The 17,076-nt window shown below is 41.8% G+C and overlaps 2 protein-coding genes across 5 annotated transcripts in view; both read left to right on the top strand.

Annotated features, from left to right (window-relative positions):
• LOC113661809 (alpha-tectorin-like) overlaps nt 1–9,155 on the top strand; it is a 113,872-nt gene extending 104,717 nt beyond the window's left edge. Inside the window, exons 40-52 of one of the 3 annotated variants that reach the window (XM_047816184.1) lie at nt 13–562; nt 743–939; nt 3,807–4,016; nt 4,783–4,971; nt 5,071–5,360; nt 5,686–5,963; nt 6,165–6,284; nt 6,380–6,564; nt 6,678–6,838; nt 6,963–7,208; nt 7,801–7,963; nt 8,482–8,584; nt 8,907–9,155. In XM_047816184.1, the coding sequence (XP_047672140.1) occupies nt 13–562; nt 743–939; nt 3,807–4,016; nt 4,783–4,971; nt 5,071–5,360; nt 5,686–5,963; nt 6,165–6,284; nt 6,380–6,564; nt 6,678–6,838; nt 6,963–7,208; nt 7,801–7,963; nt 8,482–8,584; nt 8,907–8,914 (2,700 nt within the window). In that variant the 3' untranslated portion in view covers nt 8,915–9,155. The remainder of the gene's footprint in view (nt 1–12; nt 563–742; nt 940–3,806; nt 4,017–4,782; nt 4,972–5,070; nt 5,361–5,685; nt 5,964–6,164; nt 6,285–6,379; nt 6,565–6,677; nt 6,839–6,962; nt 7,209–7,800; nt 7,964–8,481; nt 8,585–8,906) is intronic. The other 2 variants (XM_047816183.1, XM_047816182.1) reach the window with 2 other exon arrangements.
• Nucleotides 1–17,076, top strand: part of LOC113653753 (interferon-induced very large GTPase 1-like) — an 859,689-nt gene that overhangs the window by 274,610 nt on the left and 568,003 nt on the right. The window lies entirely within an intron of this gene.

Genomic DNA, 17,076 nt, shown 5'->3' with positions numbered 1-17,076 from the left:
TCTTTTCATCAGATTGACAGTGAAACCAGGAATCTTCCTGCTGTTCTCGACCATGTGTCAGTTTACTCCAATGGAAGAAATACATTTATTACAACTGACTTTGGCCTAAGTGTGAGCTATGATGGCTCTTGGGTAGTTCTAATCACAGTTCCAGGGAGTTACAGTGGAGCCACATGTGGCCTCTGTGGTAACTTCAATGGTGACAGCAATGATGATTTCCGTTTGCAATCTGGCAGGCTCAGTTTTTCTGCTGCAGAGTTTGGAGCTGACTGGAAAGTGGGGAATGAAACAAGATGTAGTGAAGCATGTGGAGACTCCTGCCCACAATGCCAAGACCCCTCTAGAGCACAGTCTCTGTGTGGAATCCTAACAGACAATCAGGGTCCTTTGAGTTTTTGTCATGCTGATGTTGATCCGCTTGCCTATTATAATGACTGTGTCTTTGATCTATGCCTGTCTGAGCACAGAAACGATGTACTGTGCCGATCCATTGAGACATATGTTAGTGCCTGCCAGTCTGCCAATGTCAGGATTTATCCCTGGAGAGAAAATACAACTTGTCGTAAGTGGATTAAAATAAAATTAAAACTGTTTATCTGTATTTTCTCCTTATAATATTATAAACCTATAAACCATTCAAATTTGTTTGTCAGCATGTTGGTTAAACAGATGCATTCATGTGATGTGTAACATTAGTTGTGTAGTAAAAGTTCATACCATTATATGTGTGCTAATTCCTCAGGCATAATCTGTCCTGCGAACAGTCACTATGAGCTGTGTGGCTCTGACTGTGGTCATACCTGTCCCAGTAGCCTAAATGTCACTTGTGAGAGAACATGCAGAGAGGGTTGTTTCTGTAATGAAGGCTTTGTAAGGAGTGGCAGCACCTGTGTGCCCGTAGAGCAATGTGGTTGCTCGTATAACGGATTCTACTTCCGGGTGAGTTTCTGACACTTTTTACATTGTCTTATATAATACTTATTCACATGTTTATACCTTTCTACAAGTTGTACTATCACAATCTAATATTAATTCGTTTTCCACTTGCAACAAAAATGCCTGAATATTTTATTGTCAAGTCAAGTTAAGTCAAGTAAATTCTTATTGCCTTGTTTTCTATCCACCCTGCTGTAAACCTTGAGTACCACACAGTCTGTCACCTCTATATACCTGAGCACTGAGAGTGAAATGTGACAGTGAATGATAAATGAGTGAAATGATTGTGAATCTTATTTCTCACCATAAATGCTGCAGCCAGTAACATATGATTTAAATCAAATCAAATTAATCACACCCCCCAGTGTCACCCATATGAGGATGAGTTTCCCTTTCGAGGCTGGTTCCTCTAAAGGTTTCTTCCTTTACCATCTAAGCGAGTTTCCCTTTTGAGGGAACTTGCCGCTGTATCAGGGCTGACGCTCTGGGAACATTTCTGTGAGGAAGTTGTGTCTGAAGCTCTGTGTACAAACACGCCAATTTAATGGCTCGGGAAGGACACAACTCAGGGGCTGCCATGTCTTAGTACGGACAGACAGCACTGCGGTTTTTCCCTATATCAATCATCAGGGCGGTCTGCGTTTGCACCCCCTTTTCAGGTTGGCACAGCAGATTCTGCTCTGGGCAGAGAATAGGGTGTTCCATTTGCTGAGAGCGATTTTCATTACAGTGCATTTAAATCAGAAGGCCGACTTCCTGTCGAGGCAGGTGCTGAGGCCCGGTAAGTGACGTCTCCACCCCGATGTGGTGGAGCAAATATGGCCAGAAGTGGATCTGTTTGCCTCCAAGGAGTGGACCCACTCTCCGCCATGGTTTTCCCTCTCTCATCTGGCCCCTTTGGGCCTGGATGCCATGGACTCCATCTGCATGACTCCCCCCCAGTAGCTCTGCTCCTGCAAGTCGTAGCCAGAGTGCGCCACGACCGGGTCAACCTTCTCCTAGTTGCCCCTCGTTGGCCTTCTCAAGTTGATTCACAGTCCTAGCCTCCCTCCTGAATGGCACTCAATCATAGATTCCCCTTTGGGAGGATCTCCTCTCTCAGGCACAGGGGGAAATCCTACAACCCCACCCCGAGTTGTGGAAGCTTTGGGTCTGGCCCCTGAGGGGGACCAGTTCCTAGAGGCAGGCCTCTCATCTGAGGTAACTGAGACTACTGAATTCTCGGGCTCCCTACACTAGGAAGCTACATGCTCTGAAGTGGAGGCTTTTTCACCTCTGCTGCGATGAACACTGTCAGGATCCAGTTCACTGGTCAGTACAGTGCTGGAGTTCCTGCAGTCTTGTTTTTATTGGGGCCTGTCCCCATCTACTTTAAAGGTGTATGTGGCCGCTATTGCTGCGAACCACAAACCTGTTCTCGGGGCCTTCTTGGGTAGGCACCCTCTGGTCTCTCGCTTTCTGTGTGGTGTCAGGTGGCCGAGGTCTCCCTGCAATCCGCACCTTCCTTCCTGGGACTTCTTTTGGTCATATAAGGGCTACTGGAAGGCCCCTTGGAGCCCAAGGAGTCAGCCTCTGAGAAGTTAATGACCCTGAAGTCATTACTGCTCCTAACCTTGGCCTCTCTCAAATGAGCGAGGGATTTGCAGGCCTTATTGATCGCCCCCCCACCTGCCTAGAATTCTTCCCCTTGCATGTCCAAGGCTCGGCCAAGGTAACTGCTCTGCCCTTTTTGTCTGTTTTGGGGGCCAGAATAAGGGTAATCCGGTTTCCAAGCAGCGCGTAGCACACTGAGAGGTGGCTCAGGCCTATAAGGTGCACGGTCTTGCCTCGCCTCTCGGGATCAGGGCTCACTCCACTTGGAGTATTGCCCTGTCTAGTGCCTTGGCCTAGGGTGTCCCCCTTGAAGATATTTGTGCTGTGGCAGGTTGGTCCTCTTCACACACCTTTATCAGATTCTATAACCTGTACTTGGACCCCTCTCCAGAGTCCCAGGTCCTTCAGGGCCATTGATGGTCTGTTCCCAGTCCGCTTGTGCTCTCTCACAGACTCTAACTCAGACATTGACTGGTTGTGGGTATTGGCGTTCCCATAGTGTCAGCCCTGATGCAGCATTTAGTTCCTTCGAAACGGAACTACACCAGGTTACGTATGTAACCCAGTTCTCTGAGGAGGGAACGAGACACTGCATTGCTGGCCACGCCCCAGGCGTCCTCTCGCATTTTCTTCAGACAAGTAGAAGCTGGAGTAATGTGACATAGATGGACTTACTGGCGCGTAATCACTTCGTCACATGTCCTTCCCGAGCCATTACGTTGGCGTGTTTGCACACAGAGCTTCCTCACGGAAGCATTTCCATGGCGTCAGCCCTGACGCAATGTTGAGTTTCCTTCTTGGGGAACCGGGTTACATACATAACCTGGTGTAGTTTTCCTCCCCACAGTCACCTAAGTCACCTCAGACTTGCTCATTTGGGATAAAAACAAACATATTTAAACATATCCAATATTAATCTTGAATTTTGTATTATATTCATCTTTATTTTAACCTTTTGTTTTATGTTTATGATCTGTAAAGCTGCTTTGAGTCAATGTCAATTGTGAAAAGCTCTGTACAAATACATTTGAATTGAATTGAACTAAAAACCTAATGATGTGTTCAATTGAATATGTAATTACAATGTTTTCTGAACGTTAATGTGCTTTACCTGTATGTATTATTTTAGGCCCCCCATATAAGCATCCACTGCTGAAAGCACTATACACGTTAAATTGAATTGAATATTTTGTACTGTATACCTGTACATGCTCAGTTTATGGCTAGAATAACAATAAAGTATAATCTAAATTTATAATTTTCTTTTGTTCTTGCAGATTGGTGAACAGTTCTGGACTGAACATTGTTTAGAACACTGTGAGTGCTTAGGATCCAATAACCTGCACTGCATCTCTACCCCCTGCTCTTCCACTGAGGAGTGTGTGATCAGGAATGGTAGACTTGGCTGCTACAGTCAAATGTCAACTTGCATGGTCACAGGAGATCCCCATTATTATACCTTTGATGGGGCAATGGCCCACTTTCAGGTTAGAACTGAATACTATTACATTCATGAAATGGCAGCATGACAGTGCAGCGGGGACAGTGTGGAGTTTCTTTCTTACATTTATGCCATTTGGCAGATGCACTCATCCAAACATATGAAAGTGCTTTGAAGTCTATCAAAGAATACATCTAGACTGATTCACTAGGTTACAGACTTTGAAACCCATCAACCTAAAACACTGTCAGGAGAACCAAACAGGGAGAATAAGCATGTTTATTTATTTCAGGAAGCGTTAGATCTTTACTTGTCTCAGCTGTTCAGACATCTAGGGTTTCATTCCACCAGATAGGTGGCAGAACAGAAGAGTTTCAATGTATGTTGAGGCACAGTGTGAGTCTACCAGAAGTGATAAGAGCTAAGAGGGAGTTGATCTGTTTTTACCTTATGTATGCAAAAGGGTTATAAATCTGACGTTTTCAGCTACCAGAAGCCAGTGAGGATTGAAAAAAAGTCAAGACAAGCTGTGATATCTGGGGGCAGGAAAAGATAAATTAACTGTCATCAGCGTAGGATTTTTAAGAGACCCCCTATGAGGATATAACTTTGCCAAGAGAGTGAGTATAGAGGGAAAAAATCAGAGGACTAGGTAGTGGTCCTCCAGAGCAGGTTTCTTTAGGATAGGAATAACCCTTGCTCTCTTGAAGGTAGTTCTCTTCATGTCTGCTCTCCTCTTTGTCGGTTTCCTCTGGGTAATATTTCATTAAAACTTTATTTAACGTTGTAATATATAACCAAACATTTTGCAGGGTACTTGTTCATATGAGATTTCTCAGACATGTGGGAATGTCTCTGACAATGGTCTACAATTCAGAGTGGTGGCATCCAACATGCACCGTGGGAGCACAGTTGTGTCCTTTGTCTCTGTAGTAGATTTGTGGCTAACTAAACAACAGGAGCAAACACAAATTACAATCGGACAAAACAGGAAAGTAAAGGTATTAAAACAGTAATACTGAAACATAAAACTTTATACTCTTGCCTCCAGGGAAATATGTATGAGATATGGTGGATTTCTTTTCTTTTTGCTCTTACAGGTTAATGGGAATGCAGTGAATTCATCTACTTATCAAATCAGTAACCTTGCAGAAATATATCAGGAGCAGAATTTTATAGTTGTGAATGCATCGCATGATCTCATGGTCTACTTTGATGGTCAGTTTACACTATTGGTGAGATTGGGCCCAAGCTTCCATGGGTCTGTGTGTGGGATGTGTGGTAACAATAATGGAGATCCTACAGATGACAAGACCCAACCGAATGGAGAAGTTGCACAGGATGATATTGCTTTTGGCAACAGTTGGAAATCAGACACCAGTGGCCCAGGGTAATTAATTTGATAAGAAGATAAGAGTAACGTAATAACATGAAATAAAACTTATGGACTTTCCAAACCTAGTTTAGCCGTGACAATAAGAAATGTTAGCAATATATTAGTATTTGCATTTAGCTGCTGACATTCCAGCTATGTTTCAAGTAAATGCATGTAGTTATGACAGTGAAAACATAAAAGTTAGATGTTGCACAGTTAAGATATTTATTTACATGTTTATAAAATACATTTTTTTACTAAGAATTTCTAAAGGCGCAAATTTGCAAAACTTGTCACATTTTCACACTTTAATATAATGTCCACCCTGTGTCCTGTCTAGATGTGGTGCTAGTGACCAGCCTGTTAATGATAATGACTGCCCCTTCAGAGAGGAGTACTCTGCACTCTGTAACATCATCACCAACACCAGTGGACCATTCCAACATTGCCATTTCCGTATCAGCCCTGAATCTTACTTCAGTTCCTGTGTGTATGACTTATGTGCTTACCCACAGTCATTGGGACAAGACTTGCTGTGTTCAGCTGTGCAGGCTTATGATGCTGCTTGCACTATGCTGGAGCTCATGATCCCAAACTGGCGCTCTGATCTGTCTTGCTGTAAGTTTGCTGTATCCATGCACTCACCTCTGAGGCAGTATTTTAAGAATCTTAATAAATGGTGGACTAAAATAAAATAAATTAAAATGGCATCATAGTCAAAATGCTGTGGGGGATGTTAGGTTTAAACTTAAATTACATAAAATAATAAATAAAAATTACTCTGACACATGTGTATGTCACATTTTTTCCTCTATTTAGCGAGAATTGACCCATGTGAAGATCTACACTGTACTGAGGATGAGTGGTGTGGGGAGAAAGATGGCAAATATGGTTGCTTCTGTAACGAAAATTATCCCAGACAAAATCCTGATAGTTATGGTACAATTTATTTTACAATTATATTCATATGGAAACAAATGCCCTAATTATGTAATTCTCACAAACCGTCTCTGACTAATTACTTTTTTTACCAGACTCTATTGAAATATGTGAGAGCAGCTCTGGCAACATGTCTCTGTCACGCTGTCAGCTGTTTGAAGCTGGTTTTCTTGCTAACAACCTCCATTTACATGACCCCAACTGCAATGGAACAATCCAAGATGGCAGACTGATGTTTCACTTTGATAATGATGACCACATGTGTGGTACAAATCTCATGGTACACATCACTGTTAATTGAGATCGCTTTAATTATTTTTCTTGTAAATAATAAAAAAAATAAAAGATTAACATAATTCTTACATTATTTCATTATTTTATTAATATTTCTAGGCCAATGGTACCCATTTCATTTATGAGAACATAATCCAAGGAGAGATGGACTCAACAACAGGTTCTATACACAGAAACAAAACACTAGAACTTAGCTTCTCCTGCATCTACAAGCTCAGCGAGTCATTTAGCATGGACAGAGAGATAAATCCTATTCAAAGGTAGGGGTGCAGTTTACTAAAAAACCTGATAATGTAATGGATGTAGGTTAAGCCTTGCATGTATTGTCTGCACCAGCCCTGTATACCAGCTACTACTAAATATACGGTAAAACTTTTTTTAAAGCATCGTGCACAAGACTCTTCCAGGTAAAGAGGGAATGTACCAGATCAAGATGATTCCCTATGAGGATTCTGGCTTCTCCCACCCTTACAATGGCAGGGTAAATATAGAGGTGGGAGAGCAAATCTACATAGGCATCTTTGTTCAAGGAGTGGACAGCCGTCAGCTTGCCACGGTGATAGATTCTTGTTGGGCTACACCAGTAAATCAGAGGAACTATACTGTTCGCTGGGACCTTATTACAGGAACGTAAGTAACTTCCTCTTTCAAACGAAGGTTCTTTCACTACCTTAAGTTGAGAAAATAATAGTGACTCTGACTGTGGGAAAATAATAGTGACTAATTTATTTATTAATTTATTTATTTTAAACGATTTAGTGTTTAATATGTTTTTATGTTTGATGTTCTTTTAAATTTGAGAGTATATATTCATTCATATCTCTTACAGCAGCCTCTATAGCTTCACACACACCAAAAGACCTTTGTAGTAACTTGTAGTAACTTGACTAATTTATTGAACATAATGCAAACATATATTTACAATCTTTGAAGATTAAAGTTGATATCCAGTGTGTTGCCCTTATAGTTTGTGTGGTAAATAACTGTATGTGTTCACCTTCCACCACTTCCTCTACCTGTAATAAACCCTCTGTGCACACACTGCCCTCACCTGGTGATAGTTAAAAATGCATTCACAACATCGGCTCCTACAATATCTCTTGATTATTTAATAAATGTTTCTTGACGAAAAATGTGTAGTGTAGCTTTTCATGAATTGCCTGCATGTATAAATTTAACGAAATAAAGAATTTCCTGATAACAGTATATGAAATATTCTCAGGTGTCCTAATCCAAACGATGCTACGGTGAAGATTCTAGAGAATGGAGTCTCTACAACTGGACGATTCTCCTTTAAGATGTTTTCTTTTATTGAAGAAGAATCTATGGTTTTCCTTCACTGCAGCATTCACCTTTGTCTTCTAAGAAATCATAACTGTGCCACGGTGAGTTATTAAACTTCATAACTTTAGATTCTCCCCAGTGAAAGCACAAGGATGATGAACAGACACTGTGCATATGCCTAAAAGATGAGGGATGTGTAATAATGCCCTTAAAGGGGTAAAAGGGTGCCAACATTTTGAGAAGGCTGATTGATGGACAACATTTAGTAATTTTACAGTGACCTGTGTGGCTTGTATACCTGCTCACTAGCCAATGAGAGGAGCAGGTGTAGTGAACCCCAAAGTCAGACCAGTGTTTAAGACAGAAAAATGGTGAACTCTCATCATGTTAAAGGTGGTTACTAAAGTCAACTATAACTAAAGTGAAGATTCTTTTTTAGTCTTTGGAAAGTGAACGGTTTATATGTTTTAGTGGTAGTGAAACTTTAAATACTTATAATAGTGTGGTGTAAGAAAGAACTCAACCAGAATAAATAAATAAAACCATTTGGGAACGTGGAACTTAAACAAGATTTAAAATAAAACCTCTAAACATTTTGCTTTTATTTTTGATGCTACAGCGTTGTTTCCCTGGATATCACCACCGCTCAGGCAGGTCTTTGGGCACCCATGATAGTGCCTCGATCTCCGTGGGGCCTTTTATCCAGACCCCCAAAAAAAGAGGTAAAAACATAATAATATAGATTTGCAATGTTTACTTCACATTTAAGTTTCTTTAAACCCATTAAACTGTGTTTGAGCATTGCAGTGACTGGGAAAACCTGTTACAGTCCCATAGACTGGGAAGTGGTCATAATCCCATTTCATCCCTGTAGAGATCACTTAAGTCCACTAGACACAGCAGGAGTTCTCAGTAAACTGCAATGAAAAAATACAACTTAGGACTTTAAAAAGCAGTGACCACATTCTTATAGAATTTTATGTCACTACTCTTATTACAATTTTTTACCTTCTTACACCCAATTTCACCTTTTGTTGTCTACAGATGTGTAGGACCAGATGTGAGGAAATGAAAAAGTCTTTCACTGGATTTTCTGAACATCCAGATCATTATGCTGTGTTTCTATGACTTCTGAATCATAAAGAAATATTAATCATTAATTATCCTATTAGTAAATCAATTAAATGATGTCTTTATATATATCTACTGATTAACCAAAATAATTCTGCACAAATCCCGAAAATGTTTCAGGTTTGTTTTAAAATTTTAATAAACTTCTATCTGTATGCATTATTATATTGTTTCTCACATTATTTCAACATAGTTTCACTCTACAGATGAGCCACAACAGTAACAGTTAGAGTAAGGACTATAAAATAATGTCCTGGTTGGAGTTATGAGTGGAGAAAATGTGGCTGTGTAGTTTGTGACAGTGTGACTGAAAGTTTCTTGTAGTAATCTAAAGTCTGCTTTTAGTGTAGAGAAATTCTGTAGTACTGTAATGATTTTCGATTTCTTGTAGAAATGATCTGTTAACCCAGAGTTTCTTTTGGTCTCCTCCCCTTTTTTAAAGAGGAAGCGATGTTTAAACACCTCATTCATTGCACACATTTCAGTTACACAGAGAGCATAAAAGGGAATGAAATGTTGATCCTGTTGATGAAGAGGCTGTATTAATTCGTAGGGAGTTTCATTTACATCGGGAGAGGATTTTGAGGCCCAGAGTGGATGATTTGTTGATCCCTATGCATTTTTATATAAGAATTTTTTTATTTGGGTAGATATGGTTGTGGCAGCATCATGCTTCTCCTCACCTCTCATCAGGCTCTAGCTATAATGGGAATCCAGGATCTCTTCAAATTCCAATCTATTTTGAAAAAAAAACCTCAAGGCACATGTTAGATAGCTGAAGATTAAAGAATTAACCTTCTAAAGGAAAGTACAAATCCAATTCAAATATTTCTTCAGATGAATATCTTCAGATGAAGATCAGTGTTCAGGAACAGTCCTGACCTTAATCCTATCAGAAACTGTGTAGAGGAGATCCCCTGTCTCTCTAATAGATCAACTCCATGCTGGATTACAGACAAACAGAGCCTTGAACAGGGAAATAGATACGATCTGTACACACATTTGTGCTCTTACCAACCAGGCAATTAGATTTTTTTCTAAAACCTTTCTGTTTCTTTTTCACTTCAGTTTTGTTGGAAAAGGTTCTTAACTTTTTTACATTACAAAAACCTGTGATTTTATCAGAGGTGTGTAGACTTTTTACATCCACTGCATAAACGTCCAGAAGCAAATAAATTGAAACTTTATTTAATAATCAGGTTGATGTAAATGGAGAAGTACGTTTCCTTTCAAAGAACCAATGAAACGGAGAGGACATACAGTATACTACTGAACAAAATCTTAAGACAACGTAGAATGTTAGGTTAGAAAATCTCCTTGTAATGACAGTATCGTTGGAAGCCATCAGGACCATCCAGGTTAAATTTTTTCTCGTCAGAGAATAAAGCCTTTTTCCCTCTTTCAGTGTCCCGTGTTTCTTTGCTCCCTTGCAAATTCGAAACAGGCAAGTTTGTGGTGTGGGAGGAGAAAAAGACATCTGTCAAAGGATTTTGTTCTTAAAACCCGTCTCTCACAGATGCCATCTTATGGTTATTGGGCTGGATTTTAATCAAATGTCTAAAACATGGCATCTTCAGTTTGAACCAAATATTCAAGTGCTAATAAAATTGTGTAAAAACCAGCAAGCAGACTTGAACCGGCTTGAGTCTGGAGACATGGAAGCTAGGGTAAATACGTAGGACTTTGGGGATCTTGAGTTGGACCACCAATGAATTGAGCATCTTGGAGTTGAGAAAAGGGCCGACAAAGTATGGGGCAAGTTTCTTGCAGGCAACCTTAAGCAGCATATCTCTGGTGTATAGCCAAACCCTCTGACCAACACAATACGAGGGTGCCGGATGGCACTTGTGATTGGCCCAGCAGGCGAATCATTTAGATGCACCAATGAGGACCACAGAAGCTTTTCTCCAGATACGTCGGCAACATTTGTCCAGTGCAAGGGCAGAGGGAACCAGGGCCTCCATTTCCTGATTGGAGAACAGTGGAAGGACATAGGTTCAAACCCCAGGTCCACCAAGCTGCCACTGCTGGGCCCCTGAGCAAGGCCCTTAACCCTCAGTTGCTCAGTTGTAAGTCACTCTGGATAAGGGTGTCTGCTAAATGCCGTAAATGTAAATATAAACAGTGGGGGCTGGTATCCATACATGGCCTGGAAGTGGGAGAGACCAATGAATGCTGACAGCAGGGAGTTGTGGGCATATTTCACACACACCAGGTTAAAGGACCAGGACGTAGGTTCTTCAGAACACATGATGCAAAGTCCTCTTCTAGTTCCTGGTTTAACCGCTCGGTTTGTCCGTTAGACTGAGGGTGGAGCCCAGAAGACAGGCTGATGGTGATCCCTAGGAACTGGCAAAACTCTCTTCAGAAGTTAGAGGTGAACTGAGGACCACAATTATATACATTGACATTTACATTTTCATTTACAGCATTTGGCAGACGCCCTTATCCAGAGCGACGTACATAAGTGCTTAAATCTCTAACAGTGAATACATTAATGCTGGTTCACTAGGTTACATACTTAAGATACCATGAGTTTAAAACATTTGTTCAAAGTTACAATGAAAAAGTTTCAGTTTTTATTTTTTAAATGCAAAAGATAACGAAAGAAGTGCTAGTTGGAGTGTTTCCTGAATAAGTAGGTCTTCAACCACCGCTTGAAAATAGCCAGTGACTCAGCTGTCCGGACCTCTAGGGGAAGTTCATTCCACCACCTTGGTGCCAGAACAGAGAAGAGTCTTGTAGTATACTTGCCTCTCACCCTGAGAGATGGTGGAACCAGTCGAGCAGTGCTGGTAGATCGGAGGTTTATAAGTTTATAATGAGGGCTTTGAGGTAAGAGGGAGCTGGTCCATTTTTGGCTTTGTAGGCCAGCATCAGTGTTTTGAATCGGATGCGTGCAGCTACCAGAAGCCAGTGGAGGGATCGCAGCAGCGGGGTGGTATGCGAGAACTTTGGCAGGTTGAAAACAAGCCAGGCAGCTGCATTTTGGATCATTTTTGGGTCATTTCGGAGAATCGATCCAACATTGTGGATGGTGGTGAACCCAGCCGACAGGGGTAAGCCAGTAATAAAGTCTATGGAGACATGAGACCAGGGCTGCCTGGGAACAGGAAGAGGACAGAGCATGGAGGGGTCTTACTCTGAGCACAGACAGGACATGCCGCCACGAACTCCCAGATGTCCTTCGTTATCTTAGGCCACTAGAAGTGCTGCTGGAGGACCGAAAAGGTGAGGGAAGAGCCAAGGTGACTGAACAGGTGAGAGCTGTGGCACCATTGGAGGACTTGGGAGTGTAGACGGTCCGGAACGAACAACCTTCCCTCTAGACAGCCCTCTGGAACTGGAAGACTGGAGGTGGCCTGCTGGACCCTCATCCTTTCATTATCAAGACAAAGGGCTCAGACCATGACGGAGGAAAGAAGTATATGTTCCACAATAGGTTCTCCCTCCTTCTCCATGGTGAATTGGCGAGATTGAGTATCCGGCTTGGCATTCTTGGATCCCTGGTGATAGGAGAGTGTGAAATTAAAATGTCCAAAGAAAAGACCATTCAAGATTCAAGATTCAGGTGGTCCATCCACACTAGAAAGGGCTGCCCAGCACCCTCCAACCAGTGCCACCATTCCTCCAGGGCCAACTCCATTCCCTATAGGATAATTCCGTTCAGCTGGGATGAGGTGCCTTGAGAAGAAAAGCCCCCACGCCAATGTCAGATGCATCTAACTCCACAATAAACTGCTGGTCTGGGTCAGGGAGAGTCAGGATGGGAGCGGTCATAAAGAGGCCCTTGAGTCTGGTGAAAGCTTGCTCAGCTTCAGGATTCCAGCTGAAGGCTTGGAGTGTGGAGGTTAGCTGGTGTAGGGGGGCAGCAGTGGTGCTGAAGCCCCTGATGAACTTGTGATAGAAATTTGCAAATCCCAGGAAGTGATTGAGCTGCTTTCTGTTAGCAGGGGGTGGCCAGTCCTTAACTGCCTTAACTCGGTTGGATCTGTATGCTACCAGGTGAGAGAATGAAGCCTAAAAAGATGGTACTAGTGGTGTGGAATTCACATTTCTCAGCATTCACAAAATGACAATTCTCACTGAGACATTCGAGCAAGACTCAAACATTGTGTGTTCTTCCAGGGAGCAGGAAAAGATCAGAATATTATCCAAGTAAATGAAGACAAACTTGTTAAGAAGGTCTCACAGGACATTATTAAAAAAGGCCTTGAACATCGCCGGTGCATTGGTCAGGCCAAACAGCATAACCAGATATTCATAGTGACCAGAAGGGGTATTGAAAGCCGTCTTACACTCATCTCCCTCCCAAATACGGACAAGGTGGTAGACAGTCACGACAGGGAGTAGTTCCAGGCAGGATGTCAATGGTCATAAAGCTGATGAGGAGGAAGGATGGAAGCTCTGATCTTGCTGAAAACAACTCCCAGGTCATGGTAGTTCAAGTTCAAGTTCAAGTTTATTTATATAGCACTTTTGCAAACAGCCACACGGCTGACCAAAGTGCTTCACAGTGTGTTTGATATTTCAGATACACTTAAAAACTACACAATAAGATAGTACAAGAAACTAAAATAAGAATTATAAAAAAAATAATATAAAATAAAATAGCCAGTTTAAGACCATAAGATATAACAGACATAAAACCCTGGGCAATCATGAAAAGGCTAGAGAAAATAAGTGGGTCTTTAGCATGGACTTAAAACTAGAAATGGTGGGTGCCATCCTAATCTCTAGTGGCAGGGAGTTCCATAATTTAGGACTGGCCACAGAAAAGGCACGCTCTCCTCTACGCTTGAGCCGTACACGAGGGACAACCAACAAAGCCTGGTCAGATGAACGGAGACTTCTAATAGGAAATTAGGGATGAAGAAGTTCAGATAGGTAGAGAGGAGCGATATTATGGAGAGACTTATAGACAAAGAGTAAAATCTTAAAATCTATTCTCTGAGAAATCGGAAGCCAGTGTAGAGATTTGAGAATGGGAGTGATGTGTTCATGTTTGCGACAACTGGAGAGAAATCTGGCAGCAGCATTTTGAACGAGCTGGAGACACGTACTCTGTGTTTTAGATATACCACAATATAAAGAGTTACAGTAATCTAAGCGAGAGGTTATAAACGCATGAACAGCCATTTCTAAGGTCTTAGGGGTAAGAAAGTGTTTAATTTTGGAGAGAATCCGCAGTTGGTAAATGCTAGACCCGATAACGGACGAGATGTGTTTGTCAAATTTTAAGTTCTGATCAATAAAGACGCCAAGATTCTGCACCCGTGAAGATCTAAAAACAGATAAACTTTCTAGATTGAAGCTTGAGGACTGAGAGTTCTCATTTGGGCTAAACATTATTACTTCAGTCTTTTCTTCATTTAAAAACAGGAAATTTTGTGCCAGCCAAAATTTAACCTCTTCTAAACATTTTAGAAGAGATGAGATTGCTGAAGGATTGTTTTTCCTAATTGGTAAGTAGATTTGAATGTCATCAGCATAGAAATGAAAAGATACACCGTGTTTCCAGAGAATAGAGCCCAGGGGTAGCATGTATAACGAAAATAGAGAAGGAGCTAAAATAGAGCCTTGTGGAAGGCCATAGGACAGCGCGGCAGGGGCGGAGGAAAAGTTACCCAGTTTCACTATGAATTTTCTGTCAGTTAGGTATGACTGAAACCAGCTCAAAACATTTGCTTTTAGACCTACCCAGGTCTCAAGCCTCGATAATAAGAGGGAGTGGTCTATGGTATCAAAAGCAGCTGATAAATCTAAAAGAATAAGAACCACAGAATCTCCGGAGTCAGTAGAAAGATAAATGTCATTTAAAACTCTCAAAAGGGCAGATTCAGTACTGTGAGCAGACCTAAAACCCGATTGAAAAACCTCATAGATACAATTGTTATTCAGAAAACTTTGAAGTTGATTTAGCACAATTTTCTCCAGAATTTTTGACACGAAAGGCAAGACAGAGATAGGTCGAAAGTTTTTTTGAATAGAGGGCTCCAATGAAGGCTTCTTGAGCAAGGGAGTAACAGTGGCAACCTTTAGGTTGGCAGGGACTGAGCCAGTTTGCAGGCACTTGTTCATCAAAGACAGCAGGCCTAGACCAATTGAGTGAAAGATTTGCTTTAAAAATTTTGGGTGAATTATGTCACTGGGACAGAATGAGGGTTTAAGCTTGTCAATCACCCCCTTCAGTTGCTGGAGGTTGATGAGCTCAAGAGCGTTAAAAAATGCAGAGACATCTGACGTGATTGGGGAAGAGATATGGGTTATAGTGGGCCGAACGCTTAGCCTTAGTTTAGTGATTTTGTCACTAAAAAATCTCGAGAAGCCTTCACAGACAGAAACAGAGGCAACAGGCATAAATTTAACAGAAGCATTTGTCACAGATTTAATGATAGAAAACAATACCTTAGGTTTAGAGTGGTTTCTTTCAATTAAAGAAGAGAAATAAGCGGCTTTCGCAGATTTGGCTATAGACTGGTAAGATGTAAGAGAGTCTCTAAATATCTGAAGAGAAACATGCAGCCTGTCCTTTTTCCATTTACGTTCTGCCTTTCTGCAAAGTTGTCTTTGGAGACGAGTCTCAGCATTTTGCCAAACTTCAGATTTTAATTTTTTCTTGTGAGGTTTGAGAGGAGCAGTTGCATTTGTAATCTCAAGCCAGGCAGAGTTTAAGACTCCAAGATGTTGGTCAGCATCCAAGTCAGGTAATGGCTGCTCCAGGAGCAACTGTGAGCAGCATTTGGCAAAATACGAGTTAAAATTAGTGCTAAACTGTGGGGAATAAAAACGTGAAACATTTTCAGATGTATTTGAACAGTGAGAGATGACTGGAAGAGACAAGGAGAATAATATAGGCTTATGATCTGAGATCATAGTATCAGAAAGCACAATATCAGCCACATCAAGTCCATAAGATAGAACCAGATCAAGCGTATGTCCCCGGATGTGGGTGGGGTCACTGATCCACTGGGATAGGTTAAACGTTTCGAGCAAGTTCAGAAAGTCATGTGAAAGGGGCAAAGACGGACAGCAAACATGCACGTTAAAATCGCTCACCAATAAAAAACGATCATAACTCACAGCAATATTGCCAATTAGTTCAGTGAGATGCTGTATAAAGTCCGTGGTCGAATGTGGAGGACGATAGATCACCCCTAAACAAACTGGACCATTCCAGTCTAAATGAAGTATCTGAACTTCAAAGCTGGTAAATGTCATAGTCGGAGTCAGACGACAGCGTTCGGATAGAGAGCTCTTTAAGATGGTAACTATGCCCCCTCCGCGTCCGCTCGGACGAGGCGTATTAACAAATGTACAATCTGCGGGGATCAGGTCGGAAAACGGCGTTAAATCACCAACCTTTATCCAGGATTCCGTGATAAACATAAAGTCCAGGTTGTGGGAAGAGTAGAAGTCATTTAATACAAAAGTCTTATTCACCAGCGAACGGGCATTTAATAATGCCATCTTCGGTGAGGAGAAAGTAACAGGTGAAGAGGGCGCTCTTTCCAGCTCACGTAGATTGTTGTGTGTAACTCCTCGACCCCAGGAGCCGAGACCAATTCGGTGGATACCGGCACGGCAAGCATGGTAATGCTCAGGGCTCGGATGCGTGGGTGAGACAAAGCGAAGGCACCTGTGTGACATATCTAGCGGGCGCCGAAGCGCATAGCCGCCATACATTGGCTCATAGGAAGGATCCCCAAGAAAGTTTGCCCGCAGATGAGCTTTTAGCTTCACGATGTAGCCTCCGCGGTTTCCCCGTTTCCTTCTTCGCTTTCTCCTGGTGATGTTAAGGGGCCACCGGCGAAAACATTCAGGTAAAGGACTCGTATGTATGGTTGAAAAAGCAGTCCAACTCAGAGGTGTTTTGGTTGGTGAGAGATTTAACAACAGAGTTTCGGATATCCAGCAGTACTTGGTGGTCGTAGGTAAAAAGTGAGTAGCAGTTTAAGAACAAAGCAGACAACCAAACACACAAACACGAGAGCGACAGATGGCAGGCCCAACACACAGGCGCCATCTTGAATGGTAGTCCAGAGGCACAGAACTGAGGTTTGGTAGAGATTCCTCAGCGACT

Source organism: Tachysurus fulvidraco, chromosome 7, assembly GCF_022655615.1.
Source record: "Tachysurus fulvidraco isolate hzauxx_2018 chromosome 7, HZAU_PFXX_2.0, whole genome shotgun sequence".
Classification (NCBI taxonomy): domain Eukaryota; kingdom Metazoa; phylum Chordata; class Actinopteri; order Siluriformes; family Bagridae; genus Tachysurus; species Tachysurus fulvidraco.
This window is presented reverse-complemented; position numbering and strand designations above follow the sequence as displayed.